The 25335-nt window shown below is 38.0% G+C and overlaps 3 protein-coding genes across 7 annotated transcripts; 1 reads left to right on the top strand and 2 right to left on the bottom strand.

Annotated features, from left to right (window-relative positions):
• Positions 1 to 3763, top strand: LOC135088604 (inducible metalloproteinase inhibitor protein-like). The gene is made up of 3 exons (XM_063983511.1): positions 1 to 142; positions 729 to 914; positions 3512 to 3763. The coding sequence occupies exons 1-3, from the start codon at positions 67 to 69 to the stop codon at positions 3721 to 3723; spliced, it is 474 nt and encodes a 157-aa protein (XP_063839581.1). The 5' UTR covers positions 1 to 66; the 3' UTR covers positions 3724 to 3763.
• Positions 3764 to 4769: 1006 nt separating this feature from the next.
• LOC135088605 (mucin-5AC-like) lies at positions 4770 to 8789 on the bottom strand. Its single transcript, XM_063983512.1, has 3 exons — positions 8685 to 8789; positions 8150 to 8341; positions 4770 to 5146 (listed from the first exon to the last, which is right to left on the bottom strand). The coding sequence occupies exons 1-3, from the start codon at positions 8743 to 8745 to the stop codon at positions 4935 to 4937; spliced, it is 465 nt and encodes a 154-aa protein (XP_063839582.1). The 5' UTR covers positions 8746 to 8789; the 3' UTR covers positions 4770 to 4934.
• Positions 8790 to 12401: 3612 nt separating this feature from the next.
• On the bottom strand, positions 12402 to 23263 carry LOC135088581 (antichymotrypsin-2-like). Of its 5 annotated transcripts, none has more exons than XM_063983451.1 (14): positions 23197 to 23263; positions 22080 to 22160; positions 21102 to 21299; positions 20403 to 20588; positions 19428 to 19625; positions 18590 to 18723; positions 18022 to 18165; positions 16778 to 16981; positions 16599 to 16697; positions 15503 to 15643; positions 14813 to 15025; positions 14468 to 14612; positions 13899 to 14029; positions 12402 to 12500 (listed from the first exon to the last, which is right to left on the bottom strand). In XM_063983451.1, the coding sequence occupies exons 1-14, from the start codon at positions 23255 to 23257 to the stop codon at positions 12495 to 12497; spliced, it is 1941 nt and encodes a 646-aa protein (XP_063839521.1). In that variant the 5' UTR covers positions 23258 to 23263; the 3' UTR covers positions 12402 to 12494. The 5 variants fall into 5 exon arrangements, with proteins under 5 accessions (XP_063839521.1, XP_063839522.1, XP_063839519.1 ...); XM_063983452.1 differs by lacking the exon at positions 13899 to 14029 and adding an exon at positions 12635 to 12769; XM_063983449.1 differs by lacking the exon at positions 12402 to 12500 and adding an exon at positions 12657 to 12769.
• Positions 23264 to 25335: the final 2072 nt, after the last annotated feature.

Here is a 25335-nt window from a genome sequence, read left to right as displayed (position 1 = left end):
TCTACCAGCACTTCAGTAGTCGTGTTTGGGCAGACACTCGTGTAGCACATAGCATTAAAACGGAAGATGGCAGTACAATTTAAGTTTCTTGTAGTTTTAGTCTTGGTTTTCTACGCCAATTCAGCATCATGCGACGAAAGCCGTGAGTATATAAAATATTTAGTATTCAATTGCATTGTTTTTATAACTCGGGCATTAGGGAAATAGGTAGGAGGTATTTATGTATTTAGGAAATATTTTTATTCAATTTTCATTGTTTTTTACAACTCTGAGATTGAGCAGGTAAAATAAGTAGGTATTCTTTAAAATAAAGGCCTATTCAGACCTAAGCGGTATTCGCTACTATGTGCGGCAGAGAAAACCCAGTGGGTATGCGGTAATAATACTGTTCAGACCTAAGCGGTATTCGCTACCGTCTAGGTACCTATGTACCTCTACCCACAGCGGCAGCGAATATCGCTCAGGTCGCTCTAGCCGCGATACTTGATACTAAGGGTTCGGCCAAACCAACGCGATCACACGCGATCAGCAGGCGTGCAGCGATGGCGATCAATGCATTCAAGTCTGGTCGCCATCGCTGCACGCCGGCTGATCGCGTGTGATCGCGTTGGTTTAGCCGAACCTTTAATACCTGAGCGAAACCCGCGCGGTATGTACCTCTACCCACAGCGGCAGCGAATATCGCTCAGGTTTGAATAGGCCTTAAAGTCGAAAATGCAATATTTCAGCATGCCCAGACGGCGAAACTTTATCCAGCTGCGCACCAGTGGGATGTGACGCAGAATACTGTCCATTATCAGAATACGCTCCGCAAACATGTCCAGAATCCATAGAATGTTTACCGGGGTGTGTCTGCGGGTTTAACCGTCACCGTGATAGGATCACCGACGAATGTATTCTAACTGCAGATTGCCGTAAGTCTTTTCAAGCAGACCACTTATTCTTTGCATTTGATTAGAGATAGTATATTGGTCTACTAATTTAATAAGAGGGCGGGACACATACTCATAGCTCGCAGAGCTGATGGCCTTTGGGGCAGAAAAGTTCTCGAGTGGCGACCACGGGCCAGAAGACGTAGTGTGGGCAGGCCCCCACTTAATGGACCGATGATCTAGTGAAGGTCGCGGGAGGTGCCTGGATGCGGGCGGCGCAGGACCGGTCGTTATGGCAATCCTTGGTGGAGGCCTTTGTCCAGCAGTGGACGTCATTCGGCTGAAACGAATTTAATATTAAATTATGACGATGAATAAGTAAATGACGTAAGAATTCTTATTTTTACCCTAATACCATGGTGGTATCAGAGGTGGAAAACGCATCAGCTACAGCCCACTCTAGACCTACTTAGTAGAAATTAGTAGGTAACTGATTGTTACCTATAAATAAAGTTATGAATTCATATCGATATGTCTCGAAGGCTCGTGAGGAAGTTGTACGGACTAGAATTAAGTATTCGGTACTATAATTACAAAAAAAAGTTTATTTACTTATGTAATAAGTAATTCACACAATCAGGATTGAGGAAATTACCCATGTTATTATGACGTCAGCAACTTGTTTAACCCAGATACTCCTGAAACTTTTTATCCTTGTCAATTTTTATAAATTTTTAGTATGTTTCTAAATAGAGGTCAAGTATCCACAGAAAAATTTTAGAAAAATTTTTGGGTAACTGGAAAAGCCGGAAAATGGGTGGTGTTTTAACACCTGGTCGGAGAATGGACTACTACTACGAGGAAAAAATATACTTTGATTTTGTTAGGTTGAAGAGTTAAAAACGAGTTGTAAGTTATACTCATTTATTAAAAAAATACCAAAATGTTATTCAGAGGAGGTAGGAGAATGGTAGAGACACAAATCATAACCTAGGATACTTTAGTACGTGGCGCATTTTTACACCGAATTGATTTTTTCTTGCAAATTTTACATGTCAGTTGCGTGTAGTACCTACTCGTAAGTACAGTAGTACATAGGGATGTAAGCTCCGTAGACCCTGGTTGTCGCGCCATTCTTCATAAATATTGTTTCGGAATATAACTGCTTTGCCATGTATATTTTAGGCATTTTGGCACAAACTTTCACAGAAGGTACTTGCACACTATATTGCATTGTTGTAATAATTGTGATTGCTGTAGGTACTTTCATGGCAGAAGAACTAGCTGCATTGGAGGCATCTTTAGATTCATTTCGTCTTACTTTAAAAAATTCAGAGAGCGGGATGTTATCCTCTTTGTCAGAAGAAGACGTCTTGTCGTACTGTGGTTGATTCGTCCAAGGTCGTACTGTACTTCTGCCTCGGCTCTAAGTTGAGAACTTGGAAGTTCACGAAAAATAGCAATAGAAAACTTACACGCTATAAGTAACTATAGTTAGATAAACGGAAGCAGGCTAACCTGGAAGATTTTGTAATGTAACGTGGTCTTCTTCACCAGAATCTTCATCTGTTGCTTCTGTATTAGCATTTTCTGGTGGTAAAATTGCTATGTAATTCGGTATCTGGGCATCGTCGTCAATGTTTTCTAATACGTCCACTATTTCGTGAAGTCTCAGCGGTCTTTTATATCGTGGCCTAAACTTTTAATTAATATACAAGTTAGACGTCGATTATGCGACCAGGTGTTAAAACACCGATCGTAATTTTGTCATCAAAAGTCTCAAAAATGTAAAGCTTTTCAAAAACATAAGTTTATAGTTTTGTAGCTAACAGTAGTACATAAAATAATAACTAGTATAATCTGAGGTATTACTAGCAAGTTTATGAAATATCTTAGCTTTTATAAGACGTTTTTGCACAAAACTAAATAACAGAATTCAAAATAGTAAAAAACTAACAAAATAAAGCAAATATGCGATATCGAACATACTCAATTACAGTTTGATTCGTAATGAAGAGAAAATACAAGGGACAGTAAACAAATTCTCGATATTTTTATAATTTATCTGAGGATATTCCGAACTACTTTTTAGCGGTGTTATAACGCCTGGTAGGAGTAAGTGGGTTAATATATTGTATAGGTAGGTAAGAAAGCAAGAAGTAGTAAGACAAATAAGTATTAGAAACCAATTCGTGAGCCTGAAAAGACCTCAACATACATTTTCAACATGAGAAATTTTACGGCTAGTAGAGATAAATCAGCCCCCCCTTCCATCACTGGGGAACCAGACTCAAGTTAGCGTACCATCCCTATATTGTGAACATTCCACCAGCTCGCACTAAGCGTTTCGATAACTCTTTCATAAATAATACGAACATCCGCTGCCTGCTGCTGTCTTTACTGAACACTATAATCCGGGCCTTTTCGAGGCGAGAGTGATTTGGCACTTACAGGGCAGAATTATACCATCCTAGACTGCATCTTACTATGTCAGGTGCGATTGCGGTCAAATACCTGCCTTGTTCTGCATAAAAAAGAGACACAATACAAATGAATTGTTACCGCGATCTCATACGACCGCTTAGACTTAGGTATTACTTATTCTGTTCCACCAGTTAATCAATTTTATTCTTTTCCAGCTCCGTTTCCTTGTGAAGGCCCAAATGAAAACTACGACGCGTGCCCACCTGTGTGCCCTGGGGAGACCTGTACTGACTTTTTGAACAATTCGACATGCCCCAAATATCATATTGGCATCGTGGTACCATGTAAGCCAGCGTGTAGGTGCGATAAAGGTTATAACCGGGATCCTACAGGTATATGCGTAAACAGTGCGGAATGTACTTTGTAAATGTATAAAATATGATTTGCAATAAAGATGACTGTATGTATTTTTATGTTATTTGTGAATTAAACAAAAGTTTACCTATTGAAAGAATATAATCGTTATTTTTATTTTTACTTGTATGTCTTAAAAAGTTTGAAACTAGTCGTTGTTCTATCTTATAATATTTTTTTAATTTGATGTTATTTTGCAACTGAAAATAATTTTAATCTTTTAAGAGTGGATTCGACCAAACAAGAGTAAATAATATTAATCTCGGAATAAATCGTCAGTTTTGACATATTTCCCATACTGAAACTATCAATATGCCAGTTACACCAGGAGTTATTCTAGGATAAAAGTTTGGTCGAATCAGGCTTAAGTCGACTGCATAAAATAAAAATAAAATTGAGTTTAATTAGAGTAGCATTACAAAATTAATAAATAGTTTGCTTTGCACGTTTTAGAATACAGTGTCAGTTTTTAGAAGCAATACCTACTTAATGCTTAATGATATTCGCACCACACAAAATAAATAAGTAGGTACAGCATAATATCAGACTACCCATTGTTATAATAAATTCGCTCTTATTACAACCGCCTAAGAGCCCACAGTGTTTACCTTGACGTGCCGTTGTCTGTAGGTACTTTGTATCCTAATAATAATGATGTTTATTTACTAGTCACGATTTTCAAATTACTTCAAATTGCTATTTGCTAGTGCACAATAAATAGAAGTGAAGCCCCTAGACCACAAAAGAATGATTAAACTTGTTCATAAAAATATAATCACAAATCTGCCTAGCTCGCATAAATATTTATACCTATGAATATTTGAAAGTCTGTAAACCTTTGAAAAAGAGGCTGACAATAGTGACTGAGTTTCTTGCGCTGCTTCTTCTCAGCACTGGCCCATTTATTGTCCTGAAGCATTGGTAGGGTTAATACTGGGACGTGTAAAAGTGCTTTTTTAAAGCCTATTTGCAGAAATAAATGAGTTTTAATGCTTAATTTATTATTCTTTTTTTAACAATAAATGGATATGTATGATTAATGTGAAGGTTTTGTTAATTAAATAAAATATTACCGAAACCAATTTAATAAACTTCATTTTACAGTTATACATATACGAGTAGTGCAGTATTAACGTCTTTGGACTTACGACATCATGAGCATTAACCGTTCCTGATGCTGATCTACTGATATCTTCAGGCACAGCTTTCTCAGAAAATGCTTATCTACATCTTTTTACACTGTTCTGTCGTAACACAGGTGTTGTTATCATACGACACCCTCAGGAACCCTTCCTTGCAGTCACACAGTGGTACGCACGGCCCGTCTCTGCAGAAAGGTGAAGATTCCAGGTCGCTGCAATATTGTGGGCTGCAGCCTTCACGGCCGCATTTGTAAAATTCCTCGTTGGCGCCGCAGTTAGTATTGGGAGAAGGGTCTGGAAAAAGATAATTATTCTTTTGATTATCCTTATAAAGACTGGTCCGTGAGCACGTAGAATCCCGTCCAATGACCCCAAGCTACCCATCCCTATCGCTCGCGCGTAATATATTGCTGTCGCGACTGTGCCACGCGCGCCCGCAGTGAGTGTGCGAGCGCGACAGCAACATACGAGTAATTACGCGCGAGCGACAAGGATGGGCAGCTTGGGCTCATTGGACGGGATTCTACGTGCTCATGGACCAGGCTTTAGTCATTTCTTTTAATTTTTAATTAGTAAGGGATATATTTAAAATATTTTTTCAACATCATCATGACTGCCACTGCTGAACCTCCCCCAATGATTTTCACAAAGGCTGGTTGGTGGCGGCCTGCGTCCAGCGCCTTCCTGCTCCCTTTATGAGGTCGTCGGTCCACCTTGTGGGTGGACGTCCTACCTTTCTGGTACGTAGCCCGCGCTTTCTGGTACGTAGCCTCCAGAACCTTGCTGCCCCATCGGCCGTCAGTTCTGCGTACCATGTGCTCTGTCCATCTAAGGCATCTTAGGTAGTACTCGTAGTAATAATTATGTAGTTTGTGAAAACGTGCGATCTTACAAGATAATTAAGTAAGTAGTCCGATGTGATGTCAACTGTCATTAGGCTCGAATTACTCTATTCAAACTTGAGCACAGATTCAGTCCTGTAGATTGGTTGAATTACTATACTCGTCAATCAGAGGCTTGAATTTATTTTGCAACTGGAAATCTTATTTAAGTTTCACAGGCCTGAAAATTATCTAACACCCGTATTCACAAACGATGCTTGCTTATGTGAAGCAGCAAATCGAACGCACAGCGTTGATTAGAGCTCTGTTGTGGTTTGTGTGTGACCCTGTTCGTCCACGAGCACTGTGAGACCTCATAGTAATAATATATTTGTGAATACGGGCGTAAGTTACAGAAGTAGACTAGAGGTAGTTAGTATCAGTCCTGTTCATCTCCGCGAGTTTACAAGTTTACATAGAAAACAAAACAAGCGCGATGCACCTCACAGGATCACTAATCGACAAGGCCTCACATACGAGCGAGCATTAACTCACGCACGCGTATACTTGTGTGTGATGGAAAAAAAACGGTGTACAAAATACTGTGCAGTATTTAACTGCCTAAATTATTATTATTATTCTGTGGTAGTATCTGTGTTCATACCTTTCTCCATTCCTCCTAAGACCATTACAAAGGTCAAATTCATTTCAACCAAATAACTTTTTTTTTTTTTTTTTTTTATGTGATAGGAGGCAAACGAGCAGACGGATCACCTGATGGTAAGTGATTATCGTCGCCCATAGACACCCGCAGACCCAGGGGCGTTACAGGTGCGTTGCCGGCCTTTAAGGTAAAGATACGCTCTCCTCTTGAAAGCTTGCAGGTCGTATCCGTCCGGAAACACCGCAGACGACAGTCCATTCCACAGTTTGGTTGTACGGGGCAGGAAGTTTCTAGAGAAACGTACTGTTGTGGACTGCCAACCATCTAAGTGATGGGGGTGGAAGTGCTGTCGGGTAGATCGGTGGCGAAAAGTGGCGGCAGGAATAAGTCCGGATAATTCTTCGGAGCACTCCCCGTGATACATGCGATAGAAGATGCACAGTGAGGATACATCTCTACGCAGCGCCAAGGGGTCAAGCCGATCCGAAATGTCCTGGCAGTCAACGATTCGAGCTGCTCTCCGTTCAATGCGGTCCAGAGGGAGAAGCTGGTACTGGGGCGCACCTGCCCAAAGATGAGAACAGTATTCCATATGAGGCCGAACCTGCGCCTTGTAAAGTTGCAGACGATGGGCTGGAGTGAAATACCGTCTCGATCTATTGAGCACACCAAGCTTCTTCGAGGCTAATTTAGCCTTACCCTCTAAATGACCACGGAACTGGACTTCGCTCGATATGTCGACACCAAGGATTCCGATATTGGCTGAGGCAGTTAGGGGAGTGCTCTCGAAACAGCGGGATACGACAAACGGCAACTTTTTGGCGGTGAACGCGCAAACTTCCATTGCTGCTGGATCAAAATTTTCCACTACGACCGGTTCTGCGCTGTCCGCAATCAAATGCTTCCCGCGACCTTCGCTAGATCGTTATAGTTATAGACTAAGAGCTAGTGAACGCCAGACCTACGTCATTTCATAAAAGCTGAAAGTTTGTCAGCGTATGCTCCCAATATAGGATATAATGTTGGTGAATTATGAAGTTTGGGTCGTGGTGGCTTTGGGAGCTACCCTAAAAAAACTGTCTGGCAAGGAGTTGGAACTGTCAAAACTGTCTGGCTGTTGGGGAAAATACTTCTAATTATTGCCCCAATATTATACATAAAAATCAGATTTTTTATTATAACGTAAGTCTAACTTTTACGGTGGCTTTTTCTATATATTCAAAAGACTGTAATTCTACTAACGTTATACCATTAAATCTGATTTTTATGTATAATATTTGGACAATAATTAGAAGTATTTTCCCCAACAGCCAGACAGTTTTGACAGTTCCAACTCCTTGAAAGACAGTTTTTTTAGGGTAGCTCCCAAAGCCACCACGACCCAAACTTCATAATTCACCAACATTATATCCTATATTGGGAGCATACGCTGACAAACTTTCAGCTTTTATAAAATGACGTAGGTCTGGCGTTCACTAGCTCTTAGTCTACTATGATCTGAGGTTATAGTCTACCGAGTGGGTTCAAAGTCAGATGATTTTGATATGTAAGAATACGAGTATATCTAGAATGTAGGTTTCCGCCCGCTGCTACGCCCGAGTGGAATTTTTTCTGTCACAGAAAAACTTTATCGCGCGCGTCCCTGTTTCAGAAACCGCGATAAAAACTATCCAATGTCCTTTCCCGGGACTCAAACTATCTCTAAGTATGCCAAATTTCATCAAATCGGTTCAGTGGTTTAGACGTGAAAGCAAGACAGACAGACAGAGTTACTTTCGCATTTATAATATTATATTATAAATCAGGCCTTACCACATTTCTCTACAGATACACAAGTCCCGTCTTTATTTTTCAGGTATCCACTAGGGCACATGCATTCTGGCTCACACTCTGTGCCTGTAGAGAACTCGCAACTCAGAAATTTGTTGATATCAGCACATTTCACTGGCCCGCACCGAAAGTTGGCGCAATCGTTGTAAACCTCATCGTCTTTGCATTGGGGTGCTGTGGGGCAATTAAGACATTAAGTATTAAAGTTTGTTAGACAAAAAAACCTGTAACTTTACTCATAAAAACAATCAAAGCTCAAAGGGCAAATCGCAAAGATAGAATATGCCTTCCCACACAATCTTCGATTGTTTTAAGAGAATGCATTTTTATAATGTTTTAAACTTTCATGGTCACTATCATAATTATTATTACTGACGGGATTGTACCATGTATGTACTTTAATTTTGAGTTTCCGATAGCAATCCCGTCAATAATAATAATTCGAATGCATTTTTGTATGCAAATGTAAACTAAGATAAACTCGAAAATAGATTATAATTTAACGGTCAACACATACCTGCAAGAGATAGATTTAGGAACGTTCCGGTAACAACCAGTAGCACTACAAACTTAGCCATGATGATCAAGCAGCTGAGGTCCGTATAGTGAACTACTGAGATGAGATCTGTGTCACAGTATATATCGTCACCGTCGTGGCAGAATTAAATAACTGACACTTTTGGCAAAAACCACTTTTTCCACTTTTTGTATAGTAGAAAGTGTTACCTATATTTTGGTCTTACTCTCATGGCAATATCTATGATATTTCCAAAGATATCTTCAGTTGAGTGAAACTATTGACCATAAATTACAACTCTGTTTGTTGTAGAATTTACGTGGCAAAACTGAATAAGTGACTTTATTTAATTCTGCCACAACTCACTGCGAAACAATGCTTCAAAATACTTGTACTAAGAAAGTCGATAAGTGACTTTATTTAATTCTGCCACAACTCGATCCGAAACATTTCTTCAAAATACTCGTAAAATTGTGTTTTTGATTTATTTCATTTTTGTAACATTACTTTAAATGTTACTTTTAATTTCAATGTTCATTACTCAGATGTTGAATCTGGATAGTTACCTTCATCATCATCATCATTTCAGCCATATAGGACGTCCACTGCCGAACATAGGCCTCCCCCAATGATTTCCAATATGACCGGCTGGTAGCGATCTGCATCTAGTGCTTTCCTGCTACCTTTATGAAGTCCACGTTGTGCTTTCCGGTACGTGCCCTCCTCTCCAGAACCTTGCTGCTCCATCGTCTGTCAGTTCTGCCTATTATTTGCCCTGTCTCTTGTACAGAAAAACCGAGCATAGCCCTCTTCAAAGCAACTTTGAGCTTATTTATAAGGCCTATAGTAAGAAAGTCGCGTTCTCGAGCCGTATATCATCAGTGGTAACACATACAGATTGTAGATTTTCGTCTTTAGGCACTGAGATATTTTGGACGAAAGGATGTTGTGTAGTTTCCCGAACGCTGCCCAGCCAAATTGGATTCGACCTCTTTCTCTACCTATCTGAAACGTTTGTCCGAGGTAGACATACTTGTCAACAATCTCGATATTCGAGCTCCTAACCGAAACTGGGTAGGGCGCAACATAGACATTCGACAAAAGCTCCGTTTTTCCATGTTGTTCACCCGAAGGTCTACCTTTTGGGAGATTAAGGTCATCGTGCATTGTGCCGAGGTCTCCCACTGATTTTGCCATCATGACCACACAATATCGTCGGCAAACCGAACGTGAGTGATTTACTCGTCGTTGATGTTTATTCCGGATCCTTTCTATTCAAGGAGTTTGAAAGCGTCTTCTAATGCAGCGGTGAATAGTTTCGAAGATCCGGAGATATAACATCTCCCTCATGCCTCGCTGCAGAGGAATCGCCCTCGTACTCCACTCCTGTACTCGGACCAACATGGTGGCGTTTCTGTACAAGCACTTCAGCACCTCGATATGTACCGATACTTTTCAGAAACCGGCTTGTTCGGAAGGCTGGAAGTCATCGAACCTACGCGCGAGATCATTCGTGATAACTTTCGAAAACCGCTTGTAGACATGACTCAGAAGCGAGATGGGTCAGTAATTCTTCAGCAAGGTTTTATCCCCTTTCTTGAAGAAGAGTACCACCACGCTTCTGTTCCGTGCCTCTGACGAAGTTAAATAGTCTCTGAAGGACTTGACTTCAATGTCGATGTTCCACCCACGTTCAGAAGCTCCGAGGTTATTCCGTCATCACCGGTGCCTTGTTGTTCTTTAGGTGTTTGCGAGCCATCCTAATCTCGTATAGGCTGATAATGCTGATATCCACAATATCTTCGTCGAGGTATATAGCTGTCCATAAAACTTTTCAATCGCACCCAGAACCTCAGCTTTTGTTGACGTTACACTATCTTCCGCAGTCTTCAGCTTCGTTAGCTAGCTTCGACCAATAGAGTTGTCTCTTGCGAACACTTCCGAGCCTTGGTTCCGCTCTATCGCCTCTTTAATACCTACTATTTGTATTAAAGTTGCGAACATCATGTCGCAAGGACTTCCATATCTGTCTATTGAGCTGCCGATGTGCTTTAGCGTCAACGGAGATCTGCAGTGACATTGAACGTCATTCCCTATGGATCCCTAGGGAGAGATCCCTATTACAATTTTATTGTTTTTGGATTATTTTAATTTTGATATTCATTTCGATGTTGGTTCTTTCAATTTAATTTCAATGTTATAGGAATCTTAATTAATAAATCTCAATTGGTTACCATACCAATTTGTTAAACATTTATAGGTCATTTTATAGGTATATTCTAGTATTATTTAACAATTTTACAGATTTTGACTAAACTCGCAATAACAAAACAAATAAAATAAAATGAATAAATTAACATTTAGGTCAATAAAAGTGTGGCAAAATTAAACAAGTGTACTTATTCAATGGAAATATTCGTTTTTGTAATACCTTGGTTGTGGCAAAACTAAATAAGTGACATACAAAAACTAAATAACTGCAACTTTGTTGTAAAATACGGTTGTGGCAAAACTAAATAATTACATTTTTATTTTTTTTATTTAAAATAATACAAAGTAACACCATCGAACAATATTGAATTAATAAAGGTAAATTGCTGTATAAAATATCAAAAGACCGACAATAAAAAAAAATTGCCCTTAAAAGTTATCGCCATTTTTAACGAAAAAAAACACAAAAACGTGAATATCTCGCAACTTTGGTTTTGTCAGTTATTTAATTCTGCCACGACGGTGACGATATTTTATGAGTGTCTGTGTTTTTATACGGAACGTGAACGTGACGGAACAATCAACGTAATAACATACTTATTATCATATTCTTATCTATAAATAAATAGTTATGCTTCTTATTAGTTCGTGTTCAAGATTGATGGTGAAAAAACCCGGGTTCGATCGCCGCACTAATTACATAGAACACAAACATTTTCATTAGTCTAGGTTTTTTCCATTCATAACATATTAAATTAGATGCTTGGTCTATTCTATTATATTCTATTGTACACTATGGCCTACAAAGTGTCATATTTCAAAGCTTATCAAACTTTTCTATGGACATTCATCATCATCATTTTTAGCCATAGGACGTCCACTGCTGAACATAGGTCTTCCTCAGTGATTTCCACCATGGCCGGTTGGTGGCGGCCTGCATCCAACGCCTTCCCGCTACCTTTGTGAGGTCGTCGGTCCACCTTGTGTACCGTGGACTATGGACATTAATAATAAAAATGGTACCTAATATTTCAAAACTTATGAAACTTTTACATGGACATAATTAGGCTTGTTCGATGCTTTTTAGGCCCAGCTACGTCCAGGGTCAGTGACGTGACGTGCTAATTTTAGAACACCTTGTATCTGTACTTTGCTTAATTAATTTATGGCTAATATAGTGCAGTGTCACATTTTCAAGGATTTCTATTGTTATTATCTCCAATTTCTGTTTCAATATTAAAAACATTTTCGATGAGTCATAAATGAGTGAATCTTTTCCGAAGCACACTCACTATTTTAAATCGATTTTATAGAATTCTGTCATAATTTTATGGGATTCTAGGAATAATTTTATATCTTTTCATTTTATTTCTTTATTATTGCTATCTACCATAATTATTATACCATTTTTTAGGACATTTTGTCAGAGTTACGTGAGCCATAATTATTTAAAATTTAACATTCCGATATATCTATATTCCGGGTCTGTTGAGTAAAAACACATAGTTAAGGTTGAATTTTCATTTATAATAGACATCATCAGGTAAGAATACATTCGAAGAAATGAGTTCTCGTGTCCGGAAAAGAGGGTGTAGTCTTTCAAGCCTGCAATAAAAAAAGTACGTTAGTTTATTCCTCATTCAATTTAAAAGAATCAGAAAACACGTTGCTGACTTTACAGTTAAAAGCGGGTATTGAAAAAGATTATTTATCTTGTTAGTAGGTTTAATAAGTCCCACCTTATCCATAAAACGCTCCACAAAACAGTGTTATACGGCGACGAATATTAATGTAAATAGCGTAAGGATGATCGGCGTTGAAATAGTATTCTTTAGGTCCCCCGATGGTAGCCGACAAAGCCGTCACACCGAAAGCTGCAACCACACAACAAATAAGTTACGCCCGTATTCACAAACATTACTATGAGGTCTCACAGTGCGCGTGGACGCACAGGGTGACACACGAACCAATTATGGCTCTATTCAACGCTGTGCGTTCGATTTGCTGCTTAACTTAAGCAAGCATTGTTTGTGAATACGGGAGTGTATCTACCAAAACAGGGATGCGCGCCATGATAAATCCTTATCGATGTAGACGACAAATGTATGGGCTTATCGCGCAACATCGATAAAAGTTAATCGTGGCGCGCATCCTAGCCCTGCAAGTGAGTTAAAGTTACATTTTTGACCTGTCACGCAGCCCCACAATAGGTAATAGAGTTTTTAGTAATAAGAAAAAGGAAGAAAATAATTATGTTATTCATTATTAATTCTGACGCTAATTACAAGTAGGAATTTATATTTGTGCTTAGATTGTAAAGTCAGCGTCAAATAGTTTGTGACACCCAAAGTAGACAATAAGTTCGCGACACGTCTTTGTTACAGTTGGACTAGGGTTGTGTTTTCAACTTATTGGCCACTTTGGGTGTCACGTCTACACTCAACATCAAATAAAGCGCACCTTCCGCGACGCGAACTTTAAAGATTTTCTTTTGACACAATCATGGTGCCCCAACAATATTGGTGTTATTTGAAAGCCCAATAAATATCCTTAAAGAAAAACACATTTAATTTCTTAATAAATGATTAACATATACATAAATGTGACTTGAAAAAAGACCTCACTTTGGGCTCACCTCTGGTATCAATCAGACCAAATTCTATCGTTATAAAACCAACTAATGATTACACGTGTCCTCTTTAACAGATGGATAGCGATTAATCGCAACTTAACAGTTTTATAGCCATAAAAGTTGGCTCAAGCGTAACTACCTATTTTTTGAAGAAGTGACTGGATCCTTCTAAAGACACATTTTTGGGGTAAAAACCTTTATTTTAATGAAATGAAGTTTAGAACTAGGCTTTTAAATGGTGCCAATATTGGTCGGAAGTGGGGATGCATACGTTTGAAAGTGCTTGTCGCGAGAGGTGCGATTTATTTGCTGTCGAGTGTATTTGACGCTGACTATACCATGAAGCTGTTAAAACTTTTAAAAGTTCAAACCTTATTCGCAAAAGTCCCTATGAATATTATCAAATTTCTGACTCTTATTAGGAATATAAATGGATGGTCGGCGATTAATTTGAATTCAACTGGTGGAGGCAACGGCATGTTTCTTGATACTATAACAACTGCTGAAAAATGTATACTTATTTTAATCAAAAATAACACGTTAAAAATTACATTGAAGTGCTTCTAAATTAGAATGAAAAGTGGCACAGTTGAAAATATGAACTGTTGGATTGATAATGGTATACAGGGTGTTAGGTAAATGGGTATATGAGCCGACACTAGTTCATGTTAACATGGGCATATAAATGGTATGGTGAAGTCAGAAATTTGATATCATCATTTATTTTTTTTTATTTTCATACAAAATAAATTTTATAAAATCCGATTTGTATGAAAATTAAAATAATTAAAATAAAGATATTATCAATTTTCTGACTTCACCATACCATTTATATGACCATGTTAACATGGGCTAGTGTCGGCTCATATTATTATACCCATTTACCTAACACCCCGTATTTCTATAATAACACAATACCTACTGATGATGCGAAACTTACCATTCGCAGCGGCGGCTTCAGCTCCCTCCTCATTTACAGTGATGGTTGCTTCCTGGACAGCATCAGACACGTAAAGAGCCTCATCGGGTACGGTCATGCCACTCAGCTCAGATTTGGCGGAATCGAAGACTGATGTTATACCAATCTGTAAACCAAAATATACAGCATTATGCTCCAAAAAAACCTGTTCGATATCTTTTTCGAAAAGAGGGCTACCAAAACCTTTGTTCATTGGACTATTTGAATTAGTATTATTTGAACAATCTTTAAAGCAACTCTTGGGAAATAAATAAACACTGATAATAAATTATGTAAAACTTTGGTTAAAATACAATTAAATCCTACCGATCTCAAGACATCAATCAAATTCGTCCTCGTTGATACTTCTGGTATTCTAGGCAAGAAAATAGTCACTGTTTGTTCAGACAGACTACCGTAAATTTTGTCTATTACTGTTGGATCTTGGAGTTTCTCCGCAACTGATAATAGCCCATCAGTTTCCCTTGGCAAAACTACCAAAAATGTTATATCTTCATCTTTGTATGGCAGTTCTACAACCTGGAAAAAGGCCAAACATGTTCTTATAATTCCTCAGTTTACTATTTAAAGATTCCGATAGTTCCTCCCACAAGGAGAGAAACGCCCGTATTCACAAACATTGCTATGAGGTCTCACAGTAGCGGTGGACGCACAGGGTGACACGCGAACCAATCACAAAGCTCTATTTAACGCTGTGCGTTCGATTTGCTGCTCCACTTAAGCAAGCATCGTTTGTGAATACGGGCGTAAGACACCCCGCAGGCTACAGATTAAGGCTGGGTTGCACCATCTTACGTTAACTTTAACAAACGTCAAACATCTGTCAAACTCCATACAAAAAAATCGGTTATCGTCGAAGTAACGGTTAAAGTAAGGTGGTGCCTTATTCAGCCTTATTTACCGGTTGACTTCCAAATTATCTGACCTAACTCACAGGATAAAGATTTCAATGTATTTGTAAACGTTGAAAAAAATGGGTAACTGATTTCAACTTACCTGGACGTTAAGATCTGATAACTCGGCATATTGGAATTTCCCTTTCTGTTGCATGGTTGGCACTTGTATAGTTTTATTACTGTTAACATGGAAATCTCTGGGTTTTGTATTATTTATGTTGAATTCATATTTCCAAAGGCCCTGAAAGTAATGGTGTTAATTTAAACTACACTCGGCATCAAATAAATCGCACCTCCCGCGACAAGCACTTATCAAACGTATGCATCCCCACTTTCCACCAACATTGGTACCATTTGAAAGCCTAGTTCTAAACTTCATTTCATTAAAGGAAAGGTTTTTACCCCAAAAATGTGTCTTTACAAGGATCCAGAGTCACTTCTTCAAAAAATAGGTAGTTACGCTATAGCCATTTTTTATGACTATAAAACTGTTAAGTTGGGATTAATCGCTATCTATCTGTTAAAGAGGACACGTGAGATCTTTATTTGGTTTTATAACCATAAAAATTGGTCTAATTGATCCCAGAGGTGAGCCCAAAGTGAGGTCTATTTTCAAGTCACATTTATGGTATATGTTAATCATTTATTTCGAAATGAAATATATTTTTCTTTAAGGATATTTATTGGGCTTTCAAATAACATCAATATTGTTGGGGTACCATGATTGTGTCAGAAGAAAATCTTTAAAGTTCGCGTCGCGGAAGGTGCGGTTTATTTGATGTTGAGTGTATATTGCCATATTCGTCAGTGACCAAGTAAGTTCATTAAAAACTATTGGTACTCGTAGCACAGCTCATAGTTACAATAAAATTGTAAAAAAAAACTCTTTTTAATAAAATGAAAGAAAGAAATATACTGAAAAAAGACAGAAATAGTCATAGAAATAGCACATAAATATTACAAGGAAATAAAAAGTGAACTGAGCAGTGCCACCCTGTTGCAACAGCGATGCCCATAGCAACGGGACTCCACTCAGCATATATGCCGTGGCCCACGGTGGGGACGGCCACGACGCTGGTTTTCAGTGTGCTACATGCCGGGTGGAAGTCACGGACACTAACCGAAACTGCATATAAAATCGTTTAAAAATAAATAAATAATATGCGTAGTGAAATATCATGTTCTTTTTAACTTACCTTGAAATAAATGGCATCGGCTATGACCAATCGTGTCATAGCATCAAACATATCCGGCGATGTAAGTTTAGTAATCTTTCCCTTTGTAACATCTGAAACCTATTTTTACCAAGATTAACATTTACCAAGAGTTCCTTTTCTTTTGTTACAATAATTTATGGTTTACAATAATTGCTTACCCAATTGTTGATGACATCACTGGCGTTATTAGCATTAGTGAAATCCAGACTCTCTACTGACGCATTAAATACGTTTTTCGCGTCATTTTGCACAGTTTGGTTGAGTTTGCCTTGTTCGTAGACGTAAATTTTGGCACCGTAGTCTAATTCCGTTCCGTTCGTTGCTGTTATCTGACGTAGATGACCGGGGAAAGCACATCTTACCTGCAGTCAATAAAAAGAAAACAATATAGAATAATAAATGTGTATGGTTGGTTGCAATATTAGAACCCGTGGTTTTGACCATTTTGCTCACTTCATAATTGTATTACGAATTACTATTATTTCCACCGACTAAAAATTAAATGTATGCTTGTGTTCGAAGTAAGTTCACCACGATAGTCCACCGGTCGACGCGGGGATCGCCCTAAACAATGGCTGGGTTGCATGCACCATCCTACTTTAACTTTAACAAACGTCAAAAATCTGTCAAATTCCATACAAAAAACCGGTTATCGTTATAGTTAGTTACCGTCAAAGTTAGGTGGTGCAACTTAGCCTAAGATTCAGACTAAAATCATTGGTTTTAAGACAACATGATGTTGGTCTAATCTATACTTATAATAAATCTGTAGAGAGGTCAATTCTGTACATGAAATATATTTTCAAAATAACTATCAGGGGGTGATTAGTGATCGATACTGATGCCAAAAATGCAATCAGTAAAATTTTTGTCTGTCTGTCTGTCTGTCCGTCTGTCCGTCTGTATGTTCCTTATAGAAACAAAAACTACTTGACCGATTTAAACGAAACTTGGTACAATTATTCTTCATACTCCTGGGCAGGTTATAGTATACTTAGGAATTCCCACGGGAACAGGAATTAGCGGGAAAATCCTTTTGTATGAAAAATCTAAACCGCTTAAGTTAAACGCTTGTGGCATGTAGGTACCTTAGTAAACTTAAAGCTTAGTTACAACAAGGAATTCCCGAAATTCCCACGGGAACGGGCATTAGCGGGAAATTCCTTTTGTATAAAAAATCTAAACCGCTTAAGTTAGACGCTTGAATATTTGGCATGTAGGTACCTTAATAAACTTAAAGCTTAGTTACAACAGGATATTGCAAAATTCCCACGGGAACGGGAGTTAGCGGGAAAAACATTTCTATGAACAAATCTAATCCGCGTAAGATAGATGAAGGTGGTAAAACGGGATCCACGCGTACGAAGTCGCGGGCGGCCGCTAGTAAGAAATAAGTACTTACATCGTCGTTAGTTTTGAGGTTAAGTGCATTCAGCAATTCTTGGTTCGTTTGGCCTCTGGAACTCAAAGCGAGTATACCCAAGGGTGGAAGTACCGATAATGGTGACACTATTACGCTTTTTTCTGGATTGTTCTTCACAACTTGCTGTAATAAATAATAAAATAATAATAAATAAGTAATATTTTATTTCAGACATTAAATACACACAGGAAAAATCAAAAAAATGTTAGTTGCAATGAGTTTCCCGAAACCTCCAAATGGGGGTCTATATTCTGCAGGCTAATTCAAATGCATTTGTCGATCGTAGAAATCGCCTGTCAAATAATTTTTAGTAATCAATTTTGAACTGATTGTCAAGATAATACAGTTGAAAATTGAATATCAAAGCCAGGAGGTTCCTACTGTCATTCTGCCGATAGTAGATGTCAAATTTCCAATATCGCGTACGAAGACGGAGAACTTTGTCAATATAGTGGTATATAAGGGTCATAATTAGTGGATACCGACGATTTTCGCGCTGTCATCTCAACGATCTGGATAGATTTAATTTACTGAAAAAGTGACTTACATAGAAGACTTTTCCCGTAAAGATGGTGTTTCCTCGTTCCAAATTTGCCTCCTGAGTGGCGGCATCGGTACATGTGCTCGTACTTGTGTTTGTTGATGACGGTGAATCAGGTCCTTGTGTGGTTGTGTTAGATGCTAAAATAAAGGAGAAGAAAAATAAATGAAAACAATCAAGTTACTTCCTTCTTCGTGACAGAGTTACCAGGAGCTGTATTCCTAAAAGTATATTGGTAGGTTCGTTTCAGTCAAATGACGTCCACTGCTGGACAAAGGCCTCCCCCAAGGTTTTCCACAATGAACGGTTCTGCGCTGCCCACATCCACAGGCTCTTCCAGCGACCTTTTCCAGATCGTAGGTCCACCTAGTAGGAGTACCCGCCCACTGCCACTTGATTTTAGCAATTTCTGCGAGCTATGTCGGTTACTTTGGTTCTCCTCCTCATTTCTTATTCGATCACGCAGGGAAACTCGGAGCATAGCTATCTCCAGCCAAACTCCATCGCCCTTTGGGAGACCTTGAGCCTTATTATGAGGACCATAGTGAGCGACCACGTTTCAGATCACCAGACCATCATCAGAACATCACTGGCTACATACACACTGGTCAAAGACTTTTGTGTTGGTATATTGGTAATGACTAACGCCTTTAAATTGGTAAAGAATAAGACGTGATCTTTACAAGTTAACTTCTGAAAATACATTTTATTTACAAGTAGGGGTGCCTAAGCTGAAAGTTTGTCCTTGGAGTCAGACTGGTCTTCTTCTTTGTTGTATGACAATGACTTGAGTTTTCGAACGAGACTAGCTGTCTGCTTCCACTTATTATAATGCCACACTTACCCGGTTCACACTGGTCTTCGGGTATACATTTTCCATTCTTATTCCTCATATAGTTTTCCCGGCAAAGACATTTGGGGTCACAGCGTCTATCGGTTATTCCTCTGCATCGTATATTCTTGCCTTTATCAGCACAATTCTGAGTACGGCATACGACATTGGAACATGACTCAAACACTTCGTTCACTTGACAAGTTGGTGCTGGAAAAAGTCAGTATTTTAACAACCTGCTCTGTTACTTTGTCAAGGAAAATTATCATGTACAAAAATAGTTTGTGACACCCAAAGTAGCCAACAAGTTCCCAATGCGTCTTTGCCATTGGAATAAGGTTGTATTATCAATTTTTTGGCCATTTTGGGTGTCACTTCTACTTATTTAGTTTTGACGTTGACTGTACCCAGTTTGAACAGTCGAAATGTAACAAAGTGTATCTTACTATCGTATACTCATCAAATATTATGAGGAGGGATGAAAGTAGTCCCAGTAGCTAAAAAGCCACGATAGCCGAACGGTGAAGGGGTCGGACTGGCCGACTCGTGATCCGGGGAACGCGGGTTCGGTCCCCGCCGCCGCTCGACTATTGTGGTGAGCTCACTCGTGACACAAGCATATTTAGCTTAGTACGAGGGGCTAACGGGAGTATTAGTAATTAGTAAAATAACAAATTACTAATAATCTTTAAAAAAAAATATTTAGTAGTCTTATGATCTATTCAACATCTACGCCAGGTTTCTTTACATTTTTATTAAATAAAAGAAAAATACTTTATCGACTTCAAAAGAAGATTCGTCGAACTTAAATCTTTTGAATATTATAATCACCAATCTCTCTATTCCACAATAAGGCTGAGTTGCACCACCTAACTTTAACAGTAAATAACGATAACCGGTGTGTTTTATATGGACTCTATGGAGTTTGACAGCTTCTGACATTTGTTAAAGTCAAAGTAAGATGCTGCAACCCAGCCTAAGACTTACTGCAATCCTGAGGTCTCACACATCTCTTCAAGTTTCCGTCGAATACGAATCCTTGTCTGCAATCACAGCCGTTCAGGTTACAGAACAGTGGACACGGCAATTTTTTTGAAGCTTTATAAGTGGCGCAGGTGTTGCGACAGTGGACTCCACAGCCTCGGACTGCGTTTTTGTCGCCCCCACAAGATGCTGTGAAAAGATAATTCATTGTTGTGTTAAAGATAGATAGGTAACCCTTTATTTTACACCTCACAAGACGAGATATAAATATTTTAATATTAATTTTATACGGTGTAACCCTGAAACTTTCAATTACAATTACACTGATCGCTCTTCGATCAGTGCAGAGAAGCAGTACCTACTATAATCAAAGAGCAACGAATATTATGTTTGTGCACAAATCACTTATTGAATGAAAATTCTAATTACCTAAATTACATACCATCAGGTGAGATACAGGCCAAGATCTTCCTCGTTGTGCATAAAAAAATAAATAATAATGCGAGCGCAATCTTATGTGCATTGAACAGAGTGTACGAACTTAATATCACTTAATACCATATGGCATTATGCCTTAGTTAACCTATAGGCCATGCAAAAATTGGAGTAGGCGGTATGTTTTAATACGTAATGGTACCTAATAATGGGTACCTGCATACCTACATGTATCTTAATAATTAAACTAAGCAAAATGTTACTCACGACATTGCTTCTCAGGGATGCAAACGCCTTCGTCGTTTCTTAAATACCCGCTAACACAGATGCACCCTGGTTCTCCAGGGCACTGACCATCAGGGCCCATTATGGGGCATGGCACTGGGAATCCTGCCTCTTGGCAGGTTTGAGGCCGACATGTACTGAACGGGCATTGGGAGAATTGTTCGTTCTCCGGGCATTGAGCTGAAATGTAATTTGGAATCTTAATTAATATTCATAACTAATCTAATATGATTTCGTATTTGGACTAAATATTTTTCTTTTTTTCTTTCTTAATCTTAAGCTGCCTTTTCTATTTCTAATTTAGGTTCATCATTTTTTCTGATGGCATGGGAAAGATTAACCTAATTACCTATACCTAATTGATGAATTAGAAATTAAATACAATTTTTCTGGATCTCTTTCGCAAGATTGGAAATTGCCTTATGGAGTTTTACTTTTACAAACATGGCTACCTTTTTTTTACCAGCCTAAAGAACCTTTTCGCGAATGAGCCTTTTGCTTTTAGCATTCTAGATCTTCCCATCTAGCAGATACTTTTGTTTATTCCAAGAAAAATTTGCTCAATATTTGAATATATTGATCGTGTTTTTCGATTTAGTAGTTAGAAATGGAAAAAACATTTTTCAATGTCGCCTGAAAGATAATCCATGGCTACACGTGTTTTTTGTTAACTCAAGTGTGAATTTTATTATTCGCGCGTTCATTGTGCTATCAAAAAAAGCATAAATCAATATTTGTTAAAACAGGTGTACTTATTGCAAACAAATGAAATTAATTTATAATACCAATGAACGGGCGAAGTGCTATCGTCGATCAAAGGGAATACATTATTGACTAAGACTTAAATATTCATTTGAAATATTGGATAGATCTTTCAATATAAACCGGAACCAAATGGCAACTAAAATTGCAATGTTACAGTTTGCTAACAATTTTCTACTAAAAAAATGTTTTTCTTACGTTCCGGCACTTCATAATAGCAATCCTCGTCACTTTCCAGTGATGATTGATCGCTTACGGAATCATTGCTTTCCGAAGTATCTAGAAATAAAAATAAAATGAGTTAAAATGACATGAAGTCAAAAAAATTACATGGGGCTCTCCTGAATTGCACAGGTCACCACCGCCATCGGATAGGATTGGTCCCGTGGTCCCGGCTAATCCCATCGGCCCCCGTTGAGGGCAGGCATGATGGGTCCCGACGTGTAGTCGTCTCTAATACCCAAGACGCCGATTACTATGTGGCAGAGGGAACGCCCCAGGTTATTAGTTGGTTCGAGCTCACATGATACTGTGTGTACTGATGGACAGGCTATTTTCCTGAGCCAAAAAAATACTATGGCTAATATGTAAAGTAACGACGATCTATGAAAAGGAACTGATGGGGTCCAGCATATTAATAAGACTTATATTTCTCAGCTTGTAAACGTACCTACACAAGTACACACTACTAATAATCTTCCAACATGTCACTAGAAAGAACAACTCTGAAGACAGAGCCACATCAAAATAATATATTCTTTGAAGATCAGGTAGTGCTCCTACGTACGTTGCTATACCTATTGTTATTTCAGGATACACCTAACTGTGAGTTAATTGTTTTACTTACAGTAAACAAATAAAAACGAATAGGACAAGGAAAGTCAAAACTGTTTTTCACTTCAATAATACCTGTTGAATTTCTTTTTGTGATTATGTAATAAGTAGATCAGAGGGCCAGTAACATTTTAGAAGCAAATATTTTACAAATTATGTAATCCCAATTAAAATACCATACCTATTACTCGTATAGAGTGCAAACTGCCTGCACCAGGGCTTTAATACTATGACACCAACAGAACATACTTAACATTAAAAAAAGTGAGCTTGTCAAAAATCCTTTAGTTAATTTCCTACTTATTAATTTTAAAATCAATATAAATACCACAACTCAGACTATGTACCCCAAAAATGACGTCACAACACCCGACTACGAAAAGATTGATTTGACAGCTCATAACTCGTATGACAGTTCTATGTTAGTGTCATGAACAATGACTCGTTTGCACAAGTTAAAATAATACCGTAAAAAACATACCTGCTGCAGTTATTTGAAATAAAAAGCCAGTAACACACAGCAGTAATATTAACTTCGACATTGTGAGTCGCTCTAGTCTGTTATCAAGGACACTTACCTCTTTTATACGGCAGTGTGCACTTGTTGAAACAATTCACAATAGAAAAACGTTTAAACGGTAAAGTAATTAACGCTTTCGTATTACTCTTGTACGTATATTTTAAGTAATAGGGGAGAGTTCGGTATATTGTACCGCCGGGTAAATTGTACCACCCTCATATTTCGTAAAGTCTTTATTGAATGTCTGTAATTGCAACACTCAGCGATACACAACTAAATTCAATTAATATCGGCCATGTGGTTTTTGCCGTGACAACGAACACGTGTGTTTTATTTTGAAAAGTATTTTTTAATTGTTTTCAAGTAACTTTTGACAATGCATGTTTAGTTTGTAATTTTGGTTAATTTAATCACAGGGTGTTTCTAATATATTATTTAGAAGCGTAAATTAGTGTGGATTACAATTATTTGAAACATTTTTCGGTATTTATAAGCTATATTTTTTACCGATTTTTTAAAAGCACTATCACCTAGTCGGCTAAATTGTACCACATCAAGTTGTATGGAACTTTACCAAAGGATTTTGATTTTTTTTTTAGTAAATCATATTTTGAAGTTATAATAGCGTAGTTATGTTTGACTAACAATAAATGAAAGCAAAAGACTGGCAAAGTAGATTAGGTACAAGTGTGTGTTACGATAGTTGGAATGAGGAAGATGTAAATCAAAATTTATTCCCCTTTTTCAGCCCTAACAAAAACTTTAAGCTAAAATAAGACTAACTGTGAAAAAATTTTGTTGATATCACGAAAATTGAATATTTTATAAGCAAATCAATATGGGAACGCGCGAAAACTGATAGCACCCCTGGAATACAGGCGGTGACGTCACACCGCTCGTTGGGCAACGACGGACGGGCGGCGCGGGTGCTAGCTGCCCTCTGTAAACTTATTTTCGTTCATTTCGATACATTTTTTATTTATATTAACCGTATCTGATGCCAACCAAATAATCTTACGAAAGTAGATTTACTTATGGTTGTGGATACTTTCAGAAAACATGCAAAGTACCTTTATTATTGCAGAAATCCAAGGGCTAAAACTTGCAAGGTAAGTAAACCTATTATTATGGATGCAATAAATAATTGAGTATTTACGCTTTTTGTAGTATTTGAGGTAGATTATAAAAGTTCTATCTAGTTTAAAAGTAAAAATACTAGTGCTGTCAGTCAGATTGCTGTGGGTTATCGATAAAAAATAATACCCATCAATAATTTAGCAACGTTATGTCTTAATATTTTATTTTTACAGAGTTGGACGATCACGTCCAGTCGTGTTATAGACTAACTATCCAACTATCGAATTATGGACATAATGTAATACTCGTAGGGTAAGTTCATTTGAAAATGCTATATCCGCAGTGTACAATAAAAACAAGAGTTACACCTGAACACAAAGTTAGAGTTACGGCATATCATTGTACATTTGTTTGTGCTGAAGATAACGAATAAATTGGAAAATCTGGAATGCGGAGGTTTTGCAGCAAGCAATGAAGAATGCAAACATACAATGGCATTAATTGGTTTTAAGGTTATATGTATAGACGTAGTGAAGATCCCGCTTGTACCGAAGTAGCGTGCTATTGGAAGAAACCAAAACTGTTGTGCAAGTTGGATCTCAGCTAAAATTTGAACTATACAAGGCAGTATAAAAATATATGTGTCAGTAGTACTACCACCATAACCATCTGACACAAAGATCAGTCCATCGGGCTTGATGATTTTTTTGTTCACTTTAAAAAGATATTAGTAGGTATACACTTTGTAACTTTCTATGGAATCAGTGTACGATCATGAATCGCAAGTAAGGTACAGTCAGTTTTGTCACAGTTAAAACTGGTTTCTAACTCTATCGAGGGTCGTCAACGTTTTTCCTGATTTTTATAGTTTGAGTCTGTTACGTCTTTCTTTTTCTGTTCTACTTGAATCTTCGTATCTCTCGTCTTTATTTCTATTGCAGATAACTCTATTCGGCGTACTACGCTACGTGCCCTAGCTGCCCATTGCCATTTCAGCTTGCTAATCCGTCGGGCTATGTCAGT

This window comes from Ostrinia nubilalis, chromosome 4 (assembly GCF_963855985.1).
Source record: "Ostrinia nubilalis chromosome 4, ilOstNubi1.1, whole genome shotgun sequence".
In the NCBI taxonomy this organism is placed as follows: Eukaryota; Metazoa; Arthropoda; class Insecta; order Lepidoptera; family Crambidae; genus Ostrinia; species Ostrinia nubilalis.
Note: the sequence above shows the minus strand (reverse complement) of the source record. Positions and strands in the feature narration are given on the sequence as shown.

Coding starts and splice junctions, on each gene's coding strand:
- LOC135088604 (XM_063983511.1), top strand. CDS start 67: ATGGCAGTACAATTTAAGTTTCTTGTAGTTTTAGTCTTGGTTTTCTAC. Junction 143..728: donor AGCATCATGCGACGAAAGCC/GTGAGTATATAA, acceptor GCAATATTTCAG/CATGCCCAGACGGCGAAACT. Junction 915..3,511: donor TATTCTAACTGCAGATTGCC/GTAAGTCTTTTC, acceptor ATTCTTTTCCAG/CTCCGTTTCCTTGTGAAGGC.
- LOC135088605 (XM_063983512.1), bottom strand. CDS start 8,745: ATGGCTAAGTTTGTAGTGCTACTGGTTGTTACCGGAACGTTCCTAAAT. Junction 8,342..8,684: donor CCTAAATCTATCTCTTGCAG/GTATGTGTTGAC, acceptor ATTGCCCCACAG/CACCCCAATGCAAAGACGAT. Junction 5,147..8,149: donor TGTATCTGTAGAGAAATGTG/GTAAGGCCTGAT, acceptor ATCTTTTTCCAG/ACCCTTCTCCCAATACTAAC.
- LOC135088581 (XM_063983449.1), bottom strand. CDS start 23,257: ATGTCGAAGTTAATATTACTGCTGTGTGTTACTGGCTTTTTATTTCAA. Junction 16,698..16,777: donor GTGATGTCATCAACAATTGG/GTAAGCAATTAT, acceptor TGGTAAAAATAG/GTTTCAGATGTTACAAAGGG. Junction 14,030..14,467: donor TGAAGCCGCCGCTGCGAATG/GTAAGTTTCGCA, acceptor TACATTTTTCAG/CAGTTGTTATAGTATCAAGA.